At 28.8% G+C, this 24,052-nt stretch overlaps 2 protein-coding genes and 1 long non-coding RNA gene across 4 annotated transcripts; 2 read left to right on the top strand and 1 right to left on the bottom strand.

Moving 5' to 3' along the window:
• Positions 1-4,858: 4,858 nt before the first annotated feature.
• Positions 4,859-5,579, bottom strand: LOC109599726 (uncharacterized). The gene is made up of 3 exons (XR_002191572.2): positions 5,551-5,579; positions 5,222-5,264; positions 4,859-5,160 (listed from the first exon to the last, which is right to left on the bottom strand). It is a non-coding gene; the product is annotated as an uncharacterized LOC109599726 (long non-coding RNA).
• Positions 5,580-9,385: 3,806 nt separating this feature from the next.
• LOC109599714 (5'-nucleotidase domain-containing protein 3) lies at positions 9,386-12,273 on the top strand. 2 transcript variants are annotated; one of them, XM_020015733.2, is made up of 9 exons: positions 9,386-9,581; positions 9,650-9,825; positions 9,880-10,107; positions 10,397-10,534; positions 10,589-10,746; positions 10,802-10,988; positions 11,353-11,493; positions 11,547-11,698; positions 11,754-12,273. In XM_020015733.2, exons 1-9 carry the CDS (start codon positions 9,425-9,427, stop codon positions 11,956-11,958), a joined length of 1,542 nt encoding a protein of 513 aa, XP_019871292.2. In that variant the 5' UTR covers positions 9,386-9,424; the 3' UTR covers positions 11,959-12,273. The 2 variants fall into 2 exon arrangements, with proteins under 2 accessions (XP_019871292.2, XP_049817733.1); XM_049961776.1 differs by having other exon boundaries at positions 10,385-10,534.
• A 1,409-nt stretch (positions 12,274-13,682) lies between these two features.
• Positions 13,683-20,088, top strand: LOC109599713 (rho GTPase-activating protein 39). The gene is made up of 3 exons (XM_020015732.2): positions 13,683-14,047; positions 14,103-15,324; positions 19,194-20,088. The coding sequence occupies exons 1-3, from the start codon at positions 14,028-14,030 to the stop codon at positions 19,908-19,910; spliced, it is 1,959 nt and encodes a 652-aa protein (XP_019871291.1). The 5' UTR covers positions 13,683-14,027; the 3' UTR covers positions 19,911-20,088.
• The last annotated feature ends 3,964 nt before the right edge of the window (positions 20,089-24,052 follow it).

Here is a 24,052-nt window from a genome sequence, read left to right as displayed (position 1 = left end):
AATGTTAAATTAAATAACACAGATTTAATCACTAAAAATCTCTTTAAAAATCATAGTTCCTATATTTATGTCCAGCTCAATTCAGAAAAATATATGTAACATTCTGTAGAAACAGAATATAGTAGTTTTTATAACACAGTATAAAACAACAATAGTAAATTAATATTATATTAACAGTTCACATTAAATAAATGAGTTATGGATAAAAAATTTATTATTTATTTTAAAAAGTTGCTATAATAATGACCACTACTGTATAACCCACATTTCTTAAAGCAAGAATTTGCTTGTAGAACACAAAATTGTTGTTTATAATGGTGATTATTTTTTGAATAAGAGTAAATAAAAAAAATAAAAGGAATTGGTCCTAATCAGTTTAAAAATAACCAAATTCGACATCAAAATTTAAAAGAACTCATCACAACAATTCAAGAAGCTTGAAGGAATATAAACTTGTAGTATATTGGGAAAATGGTCGAGTCTAAGCCACAGAGATAGGACAAAATTATAAAACAAAAAGGATAATATACAAAGTGATAATGTTAAATTAAATAACACAGATTTAATCACTAAAAATCCCTTTAAAAATCATAGTTCCTATATTTATGTCCAGCTCAATTCAGAAAAATATATGTAACATTCTGTAGAAACAGAATATAGTAGTTTTTATAACACAGTATAAAACAACAATAGTAAATTAATATTATATTAACAGTTCACATTAAATAAATGAGTTATGGATAAAAAATTTATTATTTATTTTAAAAAGTTGCTATAATAATGACCACTACTGTATAACCCACATTTCTTAAAGCATGAATTTGCTTGTAGAACACAAAATTGTTGTTTATAATGGTGATTATTTTTTGAATAAGAGTAAATAAAAAAAAATAAAAGGAATTGGTCCTAATCAGTGTTAAAATAAAAAAGTAATTGCAAATTTGTATTTACTTTATCGTCAAAAATGAAGCTTTAGAAACCTTCAGGAGGCAAAAATGCAATTACACTCGAACACTTATTAACTCAAATTGTCCAACGACATTTTTACGTATACGTATATACGTAACTTCATGAAGTTGTCGTAATGCGATTTTTTCTGGGCCCCGCGATTGAAGCGGAGAATTGAATTTGCAGACAAATGGCTCCCAAATCGTTGTAAAATACTCTAGATTGTTGACTTCGAAATATTTCTCCTCGATAAAATGGCGAAACGTATAAAATTCTTCGGCAGGAGTTTTGTCTTTATAAAATTTGTAAACACGTTCCCGAACAGAATTCTTGAGAACGCTTTTATATAAATGACTTACGGCGTCGTCGTTTTGCGGCTCAATATTTTTGCTACGCGAGAATTATCCGTTTTAATGGGGAAACGTCAACGAAAAACCACTCGTTTCCTTTGATTAACCCACAAATAGCGTAATGTATTACATGCAATCAAGTGCATAATATATTCCGTATGGAGGTTCATTTGCATACTGTGGCGCAAATTATGTGTCACAGTGTCAAAAATGATAAAGGGGAAAGTGGCAAAATCTATCGTTTAAAGTGCATCGCAAAAATGAGTGAAATTATTGTCGATAATTTATAGCCGATTAATAATTCTAATCACGGCTTCAAAACATTTTGTACACCATATTTTATTAATATCAAATTTCACTTTTACGGTGCACAATATGAATGACAATCTGACCCAATGCTTAATATTCAGGTCGTGCAAATTTTCTACCTAGGTTAACATAGGTGAGTAATACTTCATCCCTTTTCTGATTTTTAAACACTTTCACAACGTCAAAATTTGGAGGCATGACGTTATTGAAAAAACCTTTCAGTGGTCGTTATGTAACAGGCCACGACTCTGTTACTTTTTTTTACTGACAGACATGAAATGTCAAAAACTTATTTATTTTTTTAGTTATTCAGCTTTATATCATGCAAGTATGAAATTACAATCAAAAATGCGCTTCAAAATAGATAATAGAATGTTTTTCCTAAAATGGAATTTAATATTTTCTAGTGGCTAAAAATCCCTTGCATCAGGAAAATATCGGTTTAATTTAATATCCTTTCAAAGCTGATATAAAAATACTTCAAATTTAGTAGTTTAACATACAAAATTGGCTGTCCTAATGTTATAAATTGGTGATGCATTACCACCCAAATATTCTCAACTACTGTGTATCACAATAATTATCAAAGCTGGAAATACCACAGAAAAATAATAACAACTGATATGTTATAGATGACACAATTTGAGAATTAAATTAAATTACTTTCTCCAGAAAAAACTGTGACTTCATAATAATAATGCAGAAATAAAAAACTTTTTAAAATAATAATTATATGCACATTTTGGTCATTTAATTAAATAGCATTTTAAATTCAACCTCGTTTTTCTCTTATTAATATTTTCTAATTTACTTCAAAAACATCCTGTTAAATAATTAAATATCTTTTGCTGCAACTGTTGTAAAATCTTATTAAGAACTTGCTTAGCTTACAATCCTGCTGTTAAATACGTTAGTGACATCTATGGGAGACTTACTGAAACTGTAATAGCAGGTTGGAAATCAATAATGTAATATTCAATAAACCCTTCGAATTTTTGACAAAAAAATCAATTTAAAATCTATTATAAAATGTAATTAATAATATATTTTTCTTAATTTTAACTGTATGTGAACAAAATTAAGTCTTGATTTTATGTTTTTATAATATTTAAGAAAGTGACAATATTTTAATATGTTATACAATTATTGATTATTTTAAGCATAAAAGTTATATATTATTATTATTATTATTACATATATATATATATTTTTTTTAATTTATATTTTCTTGAAACAAATTTTATGTATTTTCTAAAAGTCTTAATAAATTTGATATACGTGATGTTTTAAATTAGAAAATCATCCACTGAGTGTTTTATTTGGTATACTTTCTTAATTAAATTGATACAAATTTACTCTAATTCAAAGATAACACTTCTAATATATCAAAAGCACTACAAAATTAATATAAAAGACAATTGACAATAATAATTTCTTCTGTTACCATAATTTATAACGGAAAAAAGTTTTCTGTTACAAATTATTATTTATAGAATTATCTATTATTAAAAAATAAACAATGACAATAATAAAATATGTATATTTGTTTGGTATGATGCATCAACTTCATCTTATTACATAAAATAGCAATTTAAATTCAAATCCATTCTCGTTGTTGCCTTATTAATATTTTCCACCTTCCTTGAGAAGCATCTTGTATAAATTATTAAGTAATTTTGGCTTTAATTGTTGTAAGGTCTTACTAGAGAGTCATTTAAAGCTTGAATTTGCTGCTGTTAAATACATTAGAGACATCTATGGGAGGCTTACTGAAACTGCAAGACTAAGTTGGAGATTAATAATATAGTTTTCAAATTCAAAGTCCTCATTACTGAAAATAAATCTATATAGGGAGTAATAAATGATGCAGGTTAGATAAACTATACATATTATAAATTATAAGTAGTTTTAATTTTCTTTATTTAAATAAAGCAAACTAAGGAATTGTGTATAAATTTTATTATCTATACCATATGAGATTATCAACTATATTTTAATAGAGAGGATACTGTTTATGATACTTGATATGAAATGCTAAAATCGGATGTGTAGTTCCTGAATTATGGGCAATTAATTTAATGGGTTAAACTTCCAAAAAAAAACTGTTCAGTGTTTATTACTAAGAAATTCGATATTCTTACAGAAAATCGGTGTTACAAGGCAATATTTACACAACAGAAGACAGTTTTAGTATCTTGTTTACTCCTGAGTTGTTGGTTGTGCTTATAATAGTTATCAGATGGGAGGGGAGACATTTTACGACCTCACTGTATGTCCTATTGTCATTTTTATATAGATATTTTTTATCTAACTTCTATAAACTTCAGGAAATTTAACTTATATACTGAACTAAGATGTTTTAAATTTTATATTTTGATAAAATCTCAAACAAATTACTGAATAGAATTATTCTTTTTAAATTATTTCTTGTTTATTTGTCATTTCTCTGTGAGTGTGACAGAACCATCATCTTTTTATAAATTTATCCACTAACCATCTTCTTAGAGTCCTGCTGAAATAATTTCAGCCCATTTCTTCCAGGTTGGCTTTCAGTTGACGATAAGATTGGATTGTTTTTGACATCACTTGGCCAATTTCTCTAATTTTTTTAATAATATGGGAAGCAATTACTTAATTTAGCCTTAAATTCTTAACCATCTCTTCTTGTTTCTCTCTGTCTTGGTAAAGCTAAATTATAATTTTTCTTACATTTAAATTAAACTTCGACTAATGATTAAATATTTATAAAAAGTTAAGGACAGTTTGTAAATAATCAATTTCAATTCAAAGAGCTATAAAAGAGTATTATATAAAAAATTACTATGATTATGTCTACTACTGTATACTAAAATTAAATATTTTTCTACTAAAAAACAATTTGAGTTTTTTTTTAATTAATGGTAATAAAAATTAAAAAGATTCATTGACCAATCAGATTTTTATTTTTGAGTACTTCTTAATGTACTTCAACGTGGAACAAGGAATAAGGAAAGTAATAAGACACCAATAATATATTTTCTAGTACTCAAATTGTTTTTTTTTAATTATTGGTAATAAAAATTAAAAAGATTACTTAAAAACAATCAGCTTTTTATTTTTGAGCACTTCTTAAAGTACTTCAATGTGGAACAAGGAAGAAGGAAAGTAATAAGACACCAATAAAATAAAAAATATGTATTTAAATTAAAATTTTTAACCGAGCTTAAAACTCATCACGTTGGCTCATTTAACATGTCTCCTTATATTTATTACTGGTGTGGTATAACAATGTGTCAAGATATTTATAAAAACAATAAAACCTGTCTACAAAATTTTTTGAACTGCGGATTCTCCAACAATGTGCCAATTTATGACTCACCCAGTCATGTGTCTACACCACTTTTAACTTTCTGAAAACTAAATTATAGCTTAGTTTACTTATTAATTTTCTTCTCTAAACAGTGACATGTGTACACCGTTTTTAAGATTGTGTTTTAACATTTTCAATACACGTATTTAAAGAGAATACCCTTTATTGTCTGCTATATAACAGCTGTAATGTAGTTATATCAATCTAAAAATAAATTGTTGTGACAAGATGTCTTTTTGTATACCCACAACGAAATTAAAATTACTTAATTCTTCGCCGCTCAGACAAAGTGATTTATAGCCTTGGGTCTGAAACAATCGGGAACGTCTCAGTCTTTTTCGTAACCAACCTCTGAAAATGATTTCATGCTTTAATTTACTGAAAACATTCAAACATTGTTGTACGAGAACGTATTGTAACAATCATGTGAAATCAAAATTACTTGAAGCCTGTTCGATACAATTAAACTGTGAGTAGCACTGTTACAACAAATAAAATTAATAAACTTTAATCAGTAAAAATATATATATATTACTAATTATATTAGTATATTATTGGGAATCATTTGCTGACAAAATTGAAAGTGTTACTTACCTGTTTAAAATTTAATGTTTTAATTGTTTGTCATTTTAACTGTTAACATTTAATCTACTTATCTTTTAATTGTTGCTGGCAGATAACAGTTTTAAAATAAATAAATTTATTTATAAGCCATGGACATTCGTAATCAAATTGTCAGATTCCTTAAAACAAAGTTTTAAAAATAAATCATAAAATATACTCATGGTCAAAATTTCATAAACAATCTGCCTATTTTTCTATTAATTGCGTTTAAAATATTTGATGTCCCAGTCTTTTTCGAAAGCAACTAGTGAAAAGATTAAAAATGATTTTCTGTATTAATTAGTAATAACGTGAAATCAAAATTACTTGAAGCCTGTACAGTATTATTAAATTGTGAGTAATTTTATTAAAATAATAAATATCAATTTATACAATGGTAGTCCTTACTTTTAAACTGTTAATATTTAAGTTGTAACTATTTTATTTAATATAGACTATTAAAATAATATTAATTTACTATTATTTTTCTGTAACTTAAATTTAGACATCACTATTCGTCACTAAAAACCATTCGTCCCCACTGTTCTGTGGTCCAATAAATGTGATCCAAAAATGTCCCATTTCCCATTTTTATTTTAATTTCAGTTGACGATAAAATTGAATTGTTTTCATAAAATATACTCATAGTCAAAATTTTATAAACAACCTGCCTATTTTCCTGTTAATTTAATTAATTATTGCATTTAAAATAATCAATGTTCCAATATTTTTCGAAAGCAACTGAGTAGAAATATTAAAAATGATTTCCTATATTAATATCCTGAAAACATTCAAATATTGCTGTACAAGAACAAATTGTAGTAATAATGTGAAATCAAAAATTACCTTAAGCCTGTACAGTACTATTTAATTGTGAGTAATTTTATTAAAATAATAAATATTAATTTATACAGTGGTGGTCATTATTATAGGAACTTTTTAGACTGTTAATATTTAAGCTGTAACTCTTTTATTTAATATAGACTATTAAAATAATATTAATTTACTATTATTTTTCTGTAACTTAAATCTAGACTTGTCACTAAAAACCATTCGTCCCCACTGTTCTATAGTCCAGTGTATGTGATTCAAAAATGTCCCATTTCCTCCAAGTTTATTTTAATTTCAGTTGTCGATAAGATTGAATTGTTTCCTAAAATATATTCATAGTCAAAATTTCATAAACAACCTGCCTATTTTCCTGTTAATTTAATTAATTATTGCATTTAAAATAATCAATGTTCTAATATTTTTCGAAAGCAACTGAGTGGAAATATTAAAAATGATTTCCTATATTAATTTCCTGAAAACATTCAAATATTGCTGTAAAAGAACATATTGTAATAATAATGTGAAATCAAAATTACTTGAAACCTGTTCAGTGCTATTAAATTTTGAGTAATTTTATTAAAATAATAAATATTAATTTATATAATGGTGGTCATTATAAGAACTTTTTCGACTGTTAATATTTAAGCTGTAACTCTTTTATTTAATATAGACTATTAAAATAAAATTAATTTACTATTATTTTTCTGTAACTTAAATCTAGACTTGTCACTAAAAACCATTCGTCCCCACTGTTCTATAGTCCAGTGTATGTGATTCAAAAATGTCCCATTTCCTCCAAGTTTATTTTAATTTCAGTTGTCGATAAGATTGAATTGTTTCCTAAAATATATTCATAGTCAAAATTTCATAAACAACCTGCCTATTTTCCTGTTAATTTAATTAATTATTGCATTTAAAATAATCAATGTCCCAGTCTTTTTCCAAAGCAACTAGTGAAAAGATTAAAAATGATTTCGTAGATTATTTTCTTGAAAACATTCAAATATTGCTGTAAAAGAACATATTGTAGTAATAATGTGAAATCAAAATTACTTGAAGCTTGTACAGTGCTATTAAATTGTGAGCAATTTAATTAAAATAATAAATATCAACTTATACAATGGTGGTCATTATTACAGGAACTTTTTAAACTGTTATTTAAGCTATAACTCTTTTATTTAATATAAACTATCAAAATAATATTAATTTACTATTATTTTTTTATAACTTAAATTTAGAGTTGTCACTAAAAACCATTCGTCCCCACTGTTCTGTGGTCCAGTGAATGTGATCCAAAAAAGTCCCATTTCCTCCAGGTTTATTTTAATTAATGGATAAAATTTCATAAACAACCTGCCCATTTTCCTCTTAATTTAATTAAGTATTGCGTTTAAAGTATTCAATGTTCCAGTATTTTTCGAAAGCAACTGAGTGGAAATATTAAAAATTTCCTAAATTAATTTCCTGAAAACATTCAAATATTGCTGTAAAAGAAAATATTGTAGTAATAATATAATTAATAATTATATAATATATAATTTTATTAAAATAATAAATATCAATTTATACAATGGTGGACATTATTATAGGAACTTTTTAGACTGTTAATATTTAAGCTATAACTCTTTTATTTAATATAAACTATTAAAATAATATTAATATACTATTATTTTTTTGTAATTTTTCTTACAGATTCACTTCGGCCAATGATTAAATAATTATAATAAGCAAGTAAATAATGGATTTAAATTCACTGAGAGCAATGAAAGATAATGATAATTTTGTCCACTGAAAAATAAAAAAGTGAGCAATTTTTTAAAGACTAAAATTAGAATGATCAGTTGTATAGCAGACACAACAGTAACAGAAAAAACATTAAACAATAGAAATACTGGCATCCAATTCAATAATACCATACAGCTCATATTTTTAACATTTATATATTATATATTTATAATATATAATATATTTTAGTAAGTTGCTATAATTATGGCCACTATTGTATTTAAAATTAAAAAATGTAAGTCATAATTCTATAAATGTATTACTATTTTGTTAAATATTGTATTCAACGTAAAATGTTATGTAAGGCTAAATAAATATAAATATTTAACAGGGGTTCACTACTTAATACCGCTGATAATTTATAATAAGCTTGCATTTCCTATTTAAAAAACATTGTTGTCATGATACACGTACGAAAAATCTTTTATTATTTACAATTTCAGTATTACGTTACAAAAATTGTTAATGTAAATTAAATAGAAAGTTTAATGCAGTATTATCTAAACTTGTGAATGTCCCACAATACTAAAATTAGGTCTAAACGCGGATTAAACGGTTTATTAGTAATTACAATTATAACGATCACTTATTTGTCGTTTTTGGAAATTAACATGTCGTTTGTTGCGTAGTTACTGCCTACGTTATAAAAAGTATGTTAAAGAGTATATAGATATACTTTTTAACACGTATATATTGAAAAATATTAACAACAGTACAAGACACTTTTTTTTAAATATATAAGCTGTTGCCATACAATTATTATTGTTATATTTTGATTATACAAGTGTGTTTAATAAACTGCGGAATAAATTAAAAAATATTTATTAATTTCTAGAATTAAACAAATTAGATTGATACAAGAATTATCATCACTAATTTAAGACACAGATAATTTTTTATTATTAAATTAAAAGTTTATGTAATATCTTGTAAATGTTGCCAGTAAATAAATTGTCACATTCCTTAAAACAAGTTTTGAAAATATGTTATATTATAAAATATTCCCATGGACAAAATTTTATACTGTCTATACTATTTTCTTAGTATATTTCTGTAAACACTTTTTTATAATCTAATAATTAATGATAAAACTAAGACTTCACTATGCCATTTAAACTTTTCCATTAAAAAACAAATTCTGAATTTTTCCATATAAAAAAATTCCTTGACGACGGGACATTATGTGAAGTTTGACAACAACGTTGCACATGCTGCCGCTAAATGACCAATAGTCGCTCGAATAACCGCTATGTTGCTAAGCAAGAAATTCACTAACTACAAATCAATTTTTAAATTGAAAAGCTTATTCGATAAACAAAAATGCTCGCTAACGAAATGTCAACTAAGGTTTCATTCACAAAAACGACTGGACGAAGCATACAAAGCTGTAAAACACAAATGCCACTGTGAGTATTTATATAAAAGGTAATTTAATCTAACCCAAAAATGTATATTCACGTGGTTTGATTTACAGCTAAAAAGTTACCACAGGATGTGAATCCACAGGCGGTTTTCGCCTGTAACGAGTTAGATTTAAAGGAAGTGAATGTCTACGGATTTGATTATGATTACACCTTGGCCTGCTACAAACCGTCCATGGAACATCTACTTTATAACTTAGGTAGACAAACCCTAATCGAACAGTTTAAAGTAAGAGTTAATGTACTGTAACTAAACGTAACTTACCTTGTTGTTTTTATCCAGTATCCGGAGGAAATAGGCAAGCTGGAATACAAGCCAGGCTTTGCTGTCAGAGGTTTGCACTATGACATTGAAAAAGGAGTCCTACTGAAACTAGATTCATTCCTACAAATACAGTTTGGTTCCGTTTACAGGGGGCTAACGCCCTTATCAAATGACGAAGTTTTAAAACTTTACAAAAACAGAATCATACCTATTGCATATGTTGAAGGGCACACAAAGAATGCATCGGTAAAGGAATTTTGATTAACTTAAGAGCAAATGACTAACATGGGAGGGACAAAAGTAACATAATTTGTGTATTTAAAACGATTATGTCAGAAGCATGTTTTGATTTGTTTTTATATCTGTGCACCTGCATGAGAAGGAACTACACCCCATTTTATCTTGGCTTACTTTATTATGTTATTCTCAATTCTTACTAACAGTGTGAACTTGTGTGCAAATCTTTTCTCTGATTTTTATTTTCCACTTTGTTAATTTCATTTTTGGTTCCTACTTTTTATAGTTAACATTGCAGAACACGAGTCACTCGAAAATGGTGCAATTGGCAGACTTGTTTTCTGTCCCAGAAATGTGTTTGTTATGCAATGTGACTGATTATTTCGAACGTAATCACATTGATTACCATCCGGAAATATTGTTCAGAGATGTCAAGGTAATGCGGACCAGTATCCAACCCTTGAATGGTGTTTCAAAAGTGCGTTTTTAGAATTCGGTCAAATTGTCGCACCCCGTAATGCACAAAGAAGTCTCACAAAACGTTTCTGAGTATATTGAGAATAACGATCAACTAAGGCCGTTTTTTGATAGGCTGCTTAATGCTGGAAAAAAATTGTTTCTTGTTACAAACAGTCCGTATAAGTTTGTGTAAGTAAACGTGAAAGTTAGTGAAATAATAACAGGAATAATTGTTGTTTTTTAGCAATAAGGGAATGGAAATGTTGGTGGGGCACGACTGGAAGAACTACTTTGATGTGCTCATTGTACAGGCCCGAAAGCCCAGATTTTTCACTGATGTCTCTAGACCTATTAGGGTCTTTGATGAACAAAGTGGCACCCATATTTGGGACAAAGTTACCAAGCTTGAAAAAGGTGTAATATATTATGAAGTAAGTAACAAACACATTCTATCCTTAAATCATCAATAATTAATTAAAAATATTTACGCAAATAGGAAATTTTAGCTGAATAATGAAATCAATTTCTGCCTTCATAATTCTAGTAATCAAAAAAGTTTCACACAGTGCCCTTAAATAGAATCATTTGTGAAGGTATTGAGTAAACACCCTTACAATGTTATCTATGGCGACTCCCCTTTCAGAATCCCTCCGCAATTTCCCCTAAAATTTCCGTTCACTTCATTGGAAAACATTGATTTTAACAGAACGCACACTTAGGGATCCCCCTGTTCGTATATAAACCATTATTGTATCACTTATTTTATTTTTTAGTATTTTGTATTTAATTTTTGAGGGAACTGTCAAACAATTGCAAGAGCTGACAGGCTGGCGAGGCCACCAGGTGCTGTATTTCGGTGATCACCCTTACAGTGATCTGGCTGACGTAACACTGGAGCATGGTTGGAGAACTGGTGCCATCATAACTGAATTAACAGTAACTTTTGGACATTTTATGACGAATCAACTTTTAAATAATGTTTATTTTAGCACGAAATAGCAACGCTGAATAACGTAAATTTCAAGAAGAACGCGAACTGGCTGCAAATGTTAACGCAGCTGATAGAGGACCACCAAGACTGTGAGGACCCAGAGGAACAGAAGATTTTAATGAAGTGGATGAATGAAAGGGACAAACTGAGGTACAATTGTATCTGTTAGTTGTTTTACTTAGTTACTTAAATGCGTTTGTTTCAGGAATGACATCAAATATGTGTTCAATCAACAATTCGGAAGTGTCTTCCGCACTTACCACAACCCCACGTACTTTTCAAGGAGGTTGTTCAGATTTGCGGACATTTATACGTCGAACATAACTAATTTATTGAATTACTCGGTGAATCACACGTTTTATCCACGAAGGGGCGTAATGCCCCACGAGTACATCTCATACTTTGTATAATCGGAATCTCTTACTAGTAAATACTTGAATTAAAATAGTGAACAATGAATTTCGGGTGCGTAAATTCATTGTTTACTAAATGTAATAGTCCAATTGAAACAAGTAATATACCAAATTATTGGAAAATATTTTTCTCAAAAAGCTCTCTTTATTGTTTCCGCTTTATACTCAAAAAAAGTGCCTATTTTGGCTGTGCTAAATTGTTGATTCGATCGCGGTTTTTTCTTTTTAATTTGCGGAATATCTGAATATGATTGTTGATATTGTAAATAATATACATAAGAATGTGATAATAAATGTATGCCAAGAGGAAAACGTGTTTTATTTAAAAAACATGAGTTTATTGTCTTAACAATATCCTGTTTGGTTTCATCTGCGCATGCGCTTTGAGTTTATGATCCTAACAATATCCTACTTAGTTTCATTTGCGCATGCGCTATTATATCAAAGGTAGGGCAGCTGAGGCGTGCCTCTAGCCAATCAGATAATTCCAAATACTGACACAAAAGTTCCCAAACATTACCGATTCTTCAGTTTCAAAGATTACATGGTTGTGTGCGTAAAGAAGTACAAATGTGTCACACTGTATATACAAAATCTTCGGAAGCTTTTACGTGGTTTCAGCCAAATAATTCTGCAAAACAATGTTTGTATTAACGATGTGTTTATGCGAGTAAATGAATCATTTTCAGTCACTGTAGCTGGGTAATAAATTAGTTCAATCAAAGGCAGGATGTTTACAAATTTAGGAATCTTTGTACAGATTTCAGGAAAGTTGGCAACGTCGGTGTTGACAAATTTCAGTAAAGCAGCCGCACAAATTCCCTGAAATATTCACACGTGTTCCAATTTGATTAGTTTTCAGCAAATTTATAAAAACTTTTTTTTACATTTCTGAAATCATTTCTATACACTGGATACAAAAATAACATTAACTTCTTTGCCATTTATCTAGGTAGCGACAAATTTGTGTTTTTCAGTTTGTCATTTTACTTACAGGGGCGCACCGAATGAAGGGCAAGCCCAATTTACCACTAACATCTTCTTTTCACCATAACATTTTCATTTTTCAAAACTTTATATGTTTCTAATTGAATAAACTATTGATTAAACATGCAAATATTGATAATTGGAGTTATTTGTTGCTGAAAAATTACTTAAATGGCGACAGTGGTTGAAAAATTACATGAAATTTTAAGTAATCAGCTGTTATTCAGTTACTTTTTTCCAAATTGGAACGAATTTGTTACCGTTAGAAAAGAAATTTAATCACCTTTCTTTTCTATATTAATATTTTAATTGTCCTGACCGGTCATTATGTAGGTCACCTTAAGTAAAGTGAAAGACTGAAAAACACGAGTTTATCATTCCCTAAATGAAGGATATAAGACAAAATTAAATTGTTCGGATCGGATTCAGCACACTCATATTACCCTGAAAATACGCAAAGTAAAGCTTCAACATATTTGCTAAAAACTAATTAGACCTTGTTTAATTTTATTTTCGTTATGCGCAGTTAAGATATTGTGTGACTCATATAAGCAAATCGTTTCATTTACTACATAATGAGCCATAAAAGGTACAATTTAAGGTTGATAACATTACAATGAATTAAATTTACGATTACAATTTTGAATAAATGATTATCCTGTAGTAAACGCAAATTGGCAACAGCGCTTGCAGTGCTGAAATTCTGCAATACGTCAACGAACAGATAAACCTAGTTTAACATTTCTCACACAAGTATACAGTCATGTCACGTACAAAAATCTGTGTCCGTTTACAAATTGTGAATGTCGTACGTTTGTAAAATAATTTGCTGAAGTGCGTGAAGTTTCAGTGTAAATTTGGCAACGTGCCCTAGTGTAATAAACAATGCAATGGCGTTACAGAGATTGTAATGGTGGCCTTTCAGTGGAACTTCGGGTCCCATTTATTTTTGTTTTGTTTACTTGACTGTGGTCATGACAACTGTAATAAAGAAGTATGTTGACAATACAATACATCTAAAATGACCTACCACATATCATCACAATAGACTAGTAAAGTCTTTAAATAATGTCTTAAAAATGGCTTCTAATACAGACAGGTATTCAATCAATATTTAATTGACACACCCCATATTAATAAAGGCTTGATTTTAGGGTGGAATGGGTGGAGATAATAGAGCCCAAAACTAAGGAGCACTTCTACGCGAATTTGGCCACCGGTGAGTGTGTGTGGGAACCACCTGAAGGGGTTCCAGTCAAACGTACCGACAAAAACCAATGGTGGGAATTGTTTGATCCGAACTCGGCCCGGTTCTACTATTACAATGCGACATCACAGAAAACAGTGTGGTATAAACCAGTTAACAGTGACATTATCCCTTTGGCCAAGTTGCAAACGTTGAAGCACAACACCGACTGCAGTCCAGCCCAAACTAGCAATCAATCTACGCAAACCGGAGAGCTCGTGGGACGGGGCCAGGTCCTTAGTTTGTCGGCCAGCACTCCCCAGTTGAGACGTAAGTCCTCAGATTTAATAAGAAGCAGCAGCTTTAGTCAAAGGGGTGCCGAAGCACCGTTATATTCCAATTGGCATGAATCTCAGCTACTTCCTTTAGAACATTTTCTGCTTAATAACAGTAGGGACTCTGACAGTGATCATTCAGATAGTGGAAGTGAATCTTTGACTGGACATGAACCTGATAACGAAGATTCTGATCAATCGGAGGGTAGTTATCTGCCCCACAGGCTGTCACACAGGCCTGTGGAATATCTTAATCTGCCTACTGCTGCTTCTACTGAACCTAGAGATAAGGAAACAACCAAAGATAGACCGCCGCATCCTATTTTAATGAAGCCATTAGCTGAACCACCCTTGCAACCTGAAAGAGAGGCAGACATGGAAAAGTTCGCAGCCGACAACTTGAATCTGGGAGGCAGGGGGCTATTTAGACGAAAAGCTAGCGTCCGCGATTTGCTTAGTTGGTCGGCGAGGAGCTTGCAACGACCTTTACTTGCCTCTAGTAAGCCTGTTGCCCGACAGGCCCTAGATATGTTTAGACAAGTACAAATGTATATGGGTGATAGAAAGGCACGTCCAGGTGTGTCCTTGAACTCCCTATTAATGGAAATATTAGGCACAGCCCATGCACAAGCCTTGCTGCGAGATGAGCTTTTTGTACAGTTATGTAGGCAGACCACAGAAAATCCCAGAAAAGATTCTCTATTGAGAGGCTGGGAATTGCTAACCATTGCCCTTGCTTTCGTACCTCCTAGTCCAGTTTTTCAACCAGCTCTTCTGGGGTACCTTAACCGACACAGGGATCCCACTTTCTCGAGGGTGTTCCCTGATGTCAACAGATGGCCAATTCATGTACAAGTAAGTGTGTTGTTTAATGTTTAAATTCTTAATAATAATTAATTAATTTGTGGAATTGTTTACTAATATATAAAGTAAATAAAACGGGACTTTTATTTTAAATTCAGATGAATATTGTTGTCACATTAGTGTACAAATCCACGAATTGTGGATCACGATAGTATATAAAAACACAGGGTGTTCTAAGAAAGATTAAATTACTCATTTGATGATTAATCTGTCTGTAATTATATTGAAGTCGACTTAATTAAAACAAAAGTTTTGCAACAAAAATGACACTTTGTTTAGATAATAAAACTACATACATAGATTTGTTAATATATATAAAATTTATGTTATAGAAAAGGGCAGGAAGTGACTAAATATAATAGTCTTCCTTTTCTGCAAAAAATATACATTTTATCTATGTAATTAATATGTTTAAAGAATTCTTATGAATTTTGTTATCTCATGTGAGTAGAATAAAATACTAACTGATAACAAGCTGGTAGATTGAAATCTGGAAACCACTAATTAAAAAAAAAAACCTTACGCAGTGATGTAATTTTTGTTGACGTAATTCCACGAAAATCTAGGTTTTATATCATCTCTATTATTAATACATTAATATTAGATTACATTGAATTCAATTTATAAGAATTCATTTAAGGTTGATTAAAATTTGAGCAAAGACGTAATTTAAGCTTGATAAAACATAAAATTAATCATTAACTATAAAAATAATATGTGATACTGGAACATAATTGATAATTGCAATATGTATATACACAATTTAAAATTAATATTTACTTTATTATGTTAGTAATAGTAAATTAATTACTAAACAATTGATTCATATAATAAATAAGGAAAGGAAAACCCGACAACTGATATCTATCTATCTATCTTACTGGACACAATTGCAAAAAATAAATAATAATATATTTTTGGAATATTATAGAGAACGGAAAAAAATATTAATTTGAAATTTTTGTATCAATTATAACTTGACTTTATAATTTATTTTGAACAAACCCTGTATATTTTCAAATTCTACATATAATTGCAAATAAAATGGCTATACCATGTTCTTACTAAAATGTCTGTAAAGCCACCAATTTTGATGCTGGAAAGTTTATTTTTGACATACACGTTCACCAAGGACCATCTTATAAAGAGTCATTAGTACACTCAAGTTTTATACAGGGTGTTCGTTATTTACTTTTAATTTTAGGTATCTTAAAATATCAATAACTTATTTTCAACACCATAAATGTGTTAATAAAATATATATTTATTATATAATACAAATTTCTAATATTGTATTTTATTTAATAAAATTTTTAAAATATTACGTCATTTCTCAGATAAAGGAATTAAATTTTAAATTATGTTCAAAATAAATTTGATGAAATATAAAATAAATAATTAAAACTAAAAATAGTGAAGCATTTTGATAATTACAGTAAATACTAACAGTTTTTTTGAATATTTAATACATTCCTTATAAATAATATAAAGTAACAATTTTATTGTTGTTTTAATTGATATAAAATTCAACGTAAATAACGAAGATCCTGTATAAAATTTGGAAGTCTTAATATTGGCTCTTATTATTAATTAAAAAACTATTGAGTTTAAATATAAAATATGGTATAGCCATTTTATTTCAAATTACATGTAGATTTTAAAATTTCAAAAATATACAGTGCGTTCCATTGAAAATAACAAAGTTATTGATGTTTTGAGATGCACAATTAAACATGAAGAATGAACAGCACTAATGGGAGCACTAATAATGGCTCCTTACAGAATGGTCCTTGGTTAACTTTACAGCGTCAAAATTGGTTTGATTTAAATTTGAGTCAGACATAATTTAAGCATCATAAAACATAAAATTAATCATTAACTATAAAAATAATCTGTAATACTTTACTGGAACATAATTACTAATTGCAATATGTAGGTACACAATTTAAAATTAATATTTACTTTATTATATTAATAATATTAAATTAATTATTAAACAATTGATTCATACAATAAATAAGAAAAGGAAAACCCGACAACTGATATACAAACATCCGGTAAATAATTAACATTTATTAATTTATATACATTTTCTTTTAATTATTTGCTACTTTATTGGACACAATTGCAAAAAATTAATAATAATACATTTTTTGGAATATTATAGAGAACAGAAAAAAGATTGATTTGAAATTCAATCATTTATGACTTATCTTAAAATATAACTTAGTTATTTTCAACACCATGTGTGTGTTAATAAAATATATATTTTTATTTTATAATACAAATTTCCAATATTTAATTTTATTTAATAAAATTTTTAAAATATTACGTCATTTCTCAGATAAAGGGATTTCAAGTTTAAATTATGTTTAAAATAAATTTGATGAAATATAAAATAATAATGTTGTTAATTACAGTAAATACTAACATATTTTTGAATATTTTAATATCTTCCTTATAAATAATATAAAATGACAAATTTATTGATGTTTTAAGTGATACAAAATTGAACTTAAATAACGAAGACCCTGTATAAAATTTAGAATTATTAATATCGACTCCTATAGAATAGTACTTGGTTAAAGTATATATTAAAAATGAATGTTCCAGCATCAAATTTGGTAGCTTTACACACACTTTAGTTATATCATCAATCTGTCAAAATTTTTAGAAAAAAATTAATAACTCAAAAACCATTGGGTTTAAGTATAGGACATGGTATAGCCATTTTATTTGCAATTACACGTAGAATTTAAAAATCTAAAATATACAAGGTGTTCCACTAAAAATAACGAAGTTAATGTCACTTCCGGCGAAACCGGAAATTTTATTGAAGATAAATTAGAAAAGTAGTTCAAGTTAAGTTATAATTGCTACAAAAATTTCAAATGAATATCTTCCGTTTTCCATAAACTTTTAATGATTAAGTTATGTTTGACAATTAAACCTCCAGTAAATAATTTGTTTGTACTAAAGACATTTTTTTACATTACTTTTTATTAATATTGAATTAAAGTTAATAAATAATATTTATTGTGCAATAAAATTTATAAAAATCAAGTAATTTCTTCATTATCTTAAATTACATATGCATTGTCAGTTCTTAAACAACACATTCAGGATGTGCCTTGTGTTGCAATTCTTATCGATTATTTGTTTATATACACACATAATTACTGCAGTATACAATATATATATATACATAAACAAACATCAAGTAATAAGTTGATGGATGAATAACAGGAAACATGTGGATATTGAAATTTTTCTACATTACTTTTTATTAATATTGACTTAAAGTTAATAAATAATATATATTGTACTATAAAATTTATAAAAATCAAGTAATTTCTTCATTATCTTAAATTACATATGCATTGTCAGTTCTTAAACAACACATTCAGGATGTGCCTTGTGTTGCAATTATTATTGATTATTTGTTTATATACACACATAATTACAGCAGTATACAAACATCAAGTAATAAGTTGATGGATGAATAGCAGGAAACATGTGGATGTTGAATTTTTGTTTTCAAAACTGCTTTAGTAAAGTCTACTAAAATACTAAGAACATTTTTATTAAAGTCTGTAGACCAATATTTTTTTATGTGAAATATTCAAATATTAAGTATTCTTCGAAAATTTATTTATTAATTTATTTATGCCCCATCTTTAGGGTGGGTGGTTAGATTAGCTAAGTTTAGTACTAGGATATTTCCCCTGGAGAATGATTAAATTGTGATTTTTGATATTTTTTCATAGAGTGCTTATGTGGCGAGATATTTGAAAGTCTCAGATTAAAACAGTCATCGCACTAGATCTTGTAGGTAATTAACCTAAATTTCATAATTTTAGGTAAACCATTACGCGACAGTCGCATGTCAAAGGTTAGAACGGATCGGCGCCGGCGGAAAGCGGAGCGCCCGTCGTCCCCAGATGGACGAGATCGAGTCGGCCAGAAAACAAATATTCCAAGCTAGTCTATTCGGCAACACGCTCCGCGAAGTGATGCAACTGCAGGCGAGCCGCTGGCCGAAGAACCGACTCCCCTGGCCCCAGGTCGAGCTGTCGCAGCAAGTGCTGAAGCTGCAAGGCCTGACCACCGAGGGCATCTTCAGAGTGTCGGCGGACGTCGACGAAGTCAACAGGCTGAAGGCCCAGATGGACCGGTGGGAGATCAGCGAACCGAGCGACGCGCACGTGCCAGCCAATCTACTTAAACTGTGGCTCCGCGAGCTGTACGAGCCCCTCATACCCGACTCTCTATACCCCGAATGCATTGCCGAGCCCATGACACCGCGACGTGCATGCGATTTAGTACTCCGCCTGCCCACCCTCCACAGACTGGTCCTATGCTATCTGATACGGTTCTTGCAGACGTTCAACAAGCCGGACGTCATCCAGTACACCAAGATGGACGCATCCAACTTGGCGATGGTGTTCGCGCCCAACTGCTTGAGATGCATGGCAAGTGATCCCCGCACGATGTTCGACAATGCACGCAAGGAGATGACGTTCATGCGTTGTCTCATTCAAGAACTAGATACTGAATGTGTTCGCGATATGATCTGACCTCAACTACCACTTTCATTTGTAAATACATACTTACATATTTATACAATATTTCATTATTGTACCATTTTTTATTACGAATCGTTAGATATTCATCGGCAGTTAATTTTTTTTATTATTATCTACTTTACAAATTGTGATTTAAATTATATAGAAATAAATATTGTTTTCGTATGAATATGTACCGTTTTGTTCCCTTGTTCACACTATAGTCCACGTGGCACATCCAGGCTTTTGCAGGTCCTGTTTTGATATTGTTATAAAAAATAACATTGACACGTGAAACATTATGCGCCCGAAAATGTTTGGTTATTGATTAAGTAATAATATGATATTATTATTTTGCAAATAAAATTAGTGATTAAACAAATATATAAAACAGCTTCAGTTTTATTACCAATTTACCATTATTGTAAATAATGTACCAACACAAATTTTATAAGTTTCAAAAAAATCGTACTCTATCCATGAATTGTCCATTTCTGAGGGAAATCCCAAATTCCTAAAAATTAACATCACAAAATTTGTCATTTTTTACGGTGATCATATTAGATCTTCTAAAGGCTGAAGAGAAAAAATTATAAAATATAGATTGTAGATCAAAGAAAATTCTTTGTTTTGATCCTAAGTTTACTGATCTCTGTTCAGGCAAATTGAAGTTGCAGAGTTTTTTTATCTTTTTCAGTGTTTAATGCACAAAAAACAGTTCTGTTCAGTTTTTGGGGGAATCCCTAATTCCACTGTTAAGTGTCCGAAGGATTTCAATAACTGAACAGCTTCAATTTTATTACCAATTTACTGTTATTGCAAATAATGTATCAACACAAATTTTATAAATTTAAAAAAAATCGTGCACTATCTATATACTGTCCTGTTTCTGTGATTAGATTTAGATTTTCTAACGGGTGAAGAAAAAAAGTTATAAAATATAGATTGTAGATCAAAGAAAACTCTTTCTTTTGATTCTAAGTTTACTGATCTCTGTTCAGCCAAATTGAAGTTATAAAGTTTTTTTATCTTTTTCAGTATTTAACACGTCACCATGACCTTATTTTAAGAGATATAACAAACAACTTAATATGGCAAATGCTCAAAAAATAGTTCTGTCCAATTTTTGGGGGAATCCCTAATTCCATTGTTAGCTGTTCGAATGATTTCAATAACTGAGCAACTTCAATTTTATTACTAATTTACCATTATTGTAAATAATGTACCAACACAAATTTTATAAATTTAAAAAAAATTCGTGCTCTATCCATATACTGTCCTGTTTCTGGGGGAAATCCCTAATTCCTAAAAATTAACATTACAAAATTTGTCATTTTTTACGGTGATCATATTAGATTTTCTAACGGCTGAAGAAAAAAGTTATAAAATATAGATTATAGACCAAAGAAAATTCTTTTTCTTCAATTTAAGTTTATCGATTTCTGTTAAGCCAAATTGAGTTACAGAATTTTTTATCTTTTTCGGTGTTTAACACCTCACCATGAGCTTATTTTAAGAGATATAACAAACAACATAATAATGTGGCAAATTCTCAATAAACAGCTCTGTTCAATTTTTGGGGGATCTTCACTATTCAAATATTATTCATATTCATCTTTTTATTTGATAATTCTGTGTTGATAAAGTGAACTTTCTTCATTGCAGATTATGGTTCGTATCAGAGGAGAATATGGAGTAACATAATGAAGTGAACTAAACACATATACAGACGTCCAACAGATTATTATTTATGTCACTTCCAGGAACAAATATGATCTTTTTTACTAGTAAATCAATAATCATTGTATCAATAATAGATAAAATCTGTAAGTAAGCCTTTACCTCAAAGTTTAGCTTAATTTTGCGACAAGATAAGGATTATTTTATTGATTACCAAGAAGAGTAACTGATTTGAATCTTGTTTAACATTAATCCCCAAATAATAATAAATATAAAACTGAAGAAAAAAACATGATAAAAAATTTATTACCCATTAGTTTTAGACAATTCACCAAATATGTTTAGGAACTTTGAACACATTATGTTCAATTTTTGGGGGATCTTCACTATTCAAATATTATTCATATTCATCTTTTTATTTGATAATTCTGTGTTGATAAAGTGAACTTTCTTCATTGCAGATTATGGTTCGTATCAGAGGAGAATATGGAGTAACATAATGAAGTGAACTAAACACATATACAGACGTCCAACAGATTATTATTTATGTCACTTCCAGGAACAAATATGATCTTTTTTACTAGTAAATCAATAATCATGGTATCAATAATAGATGAAATCTGTAACTAAGCCTTTACCTTAAAGTTCAGCTTAATTTTGCGACAAGATTAACATTAATCCCCAAATAATAATAAATATAAAACTGAAAAAAAAAAATGATAAAAGATTTATTACCCATTAGTTTTAGAGAATTCACAAATATCTTTTGGAACTTTGAACACATCATGGTTGGTGGTAATCCTATTACAAAACAAATTGATGAGAATGAATTAAAAAGATAAATAAGATATATATATATATATATATATTTCAAATTTGAATCGAATTATTATGGTGTGCAATCAAATAGACAAACAAACTGGCCTTAATCAAGGATCTAGTCCAAGCGGACTTTTAATACAAAAAATTGCCCAATATAAAAAATCTAGAGGATCTTGAAATGTGACTTAGCATTTAATTATGGGGTAAGGTTATTAAAATGATTTATCATTCATTTATTGAAAAGTGATTAGATGTTTTTCATAGAATTTTTAATTAGTTCTTATTAAAGGTGGTGGTGATGGTGGTTAATATTATTTTTTAAATTTTTTATACAGACATTTTTTTTAAAAACGTTTCAACTTTAATTACCTTTTTTGTATATGCTATATTTGTCTTACAGAAGCATTTTCAATTCAATGTTTGAGTTAACCCAGATCTGGAATTTTATTTTATTTACCATTACGTACGTATTTTAATGTTAAAGATTATAAGTTTCTAACATTAAAGTCTATATATAGACCTAATTCTTAACGAAATTAGTAAAATTTTCATAGATAATGAGTAATAACTAAATATTTACAAAGCTTTAAAAAACCTCTACTTAAATTGATTTATTTATCTTAATTCTGCAATATGAACAAAAATTAATAAGTCTTAAAATAAATAATTTGTCATATTATCGCATTTCTAAGCAATGTTTACTACCACAACATGCATTTGAATGTTTGATGCATCTACCATGACGTACAAATGGAAAAATAACGGGGGGTTATCACATTTATGACACCCCATGTTTATAATTTTCCAACAGATCAAGAAAAGTAAATATTGTTACCACTAAGGGAACGCATTGTTCTAAAATTTCGTAATATATTTAATCTTGTTTAGAATGTATTAGTATATTAAAATATTCCTGGGAATAATAATTACACAAACAAATTTTATTTTTAACGTGCGAGTTACTAAGTAATAAACAAAAAGATACACTTACGCAGAATAATGGAAATATAAGAATGTCTTAAAATTAAAACGGACAAACAAGTTAATCAATATCTAATTATATGAAGAATGGAGTAAAACACGTGAATTTGCTGAAAAACGATAACATCTTCGGTTTCAATTAAAATTGTTGTAACTGTTCGTGACAAACCTTATTGGTTTAAATTGTCAACGAATATTTTCTCTGGGTAATTTACATTTCAGTAAAACGAATATAATTTTTTTTAATTTGTATCTTTGAATTAATCTTGATTTTTATGATTGTGGACCAACATAAATAATAAATATTATTTGAGGTACTAATTACGATAAGATCAATAGCTTACTTAGTTCTGGGTAATTGGTAGAGATATAAAAATTTTGATAAAATCACTAATAAATTAATACGTTTTTTATCTTCGAAAAGCTCAACTTTGATAAATAATACGAGAACAATATATAAGCCAAGCTATTGTTCACGTATCGTTTAGAAATGCCATTCTCTTATATTATTTTTACTGACGAAACAATTCTGAAATAAATCCTATGCATACAATATCCAAGGTTAAATAATATATTTACCATTTACACATGAAACTAAAATCAGTTGCAACGATACAGTTGATGAAAACACACAAACAATAAGAGTAAGTACAACTTAAGCTATTTCCTAT

This window comes from Aethina tumida, chromosome 1, assembly GCF_024364675.1.
Source record: "Aethina tumida isolate Nest 87 chromosome 1, icAetTumi1.1, whole genome shotgun sequence".
NCBI classification, from domain to species: domain Eukaryota; kingdom Metazoa; phylum Arthropoda; class Insecta; order Coleoptera; family Nitidulidae; genus Aethina; species Aethina tumida.
The sequence above is the reverse complement of the archived record's forward strand: the minus strand, read 5'-3'. Positions and strand labels throughout refer to the sequence as shown.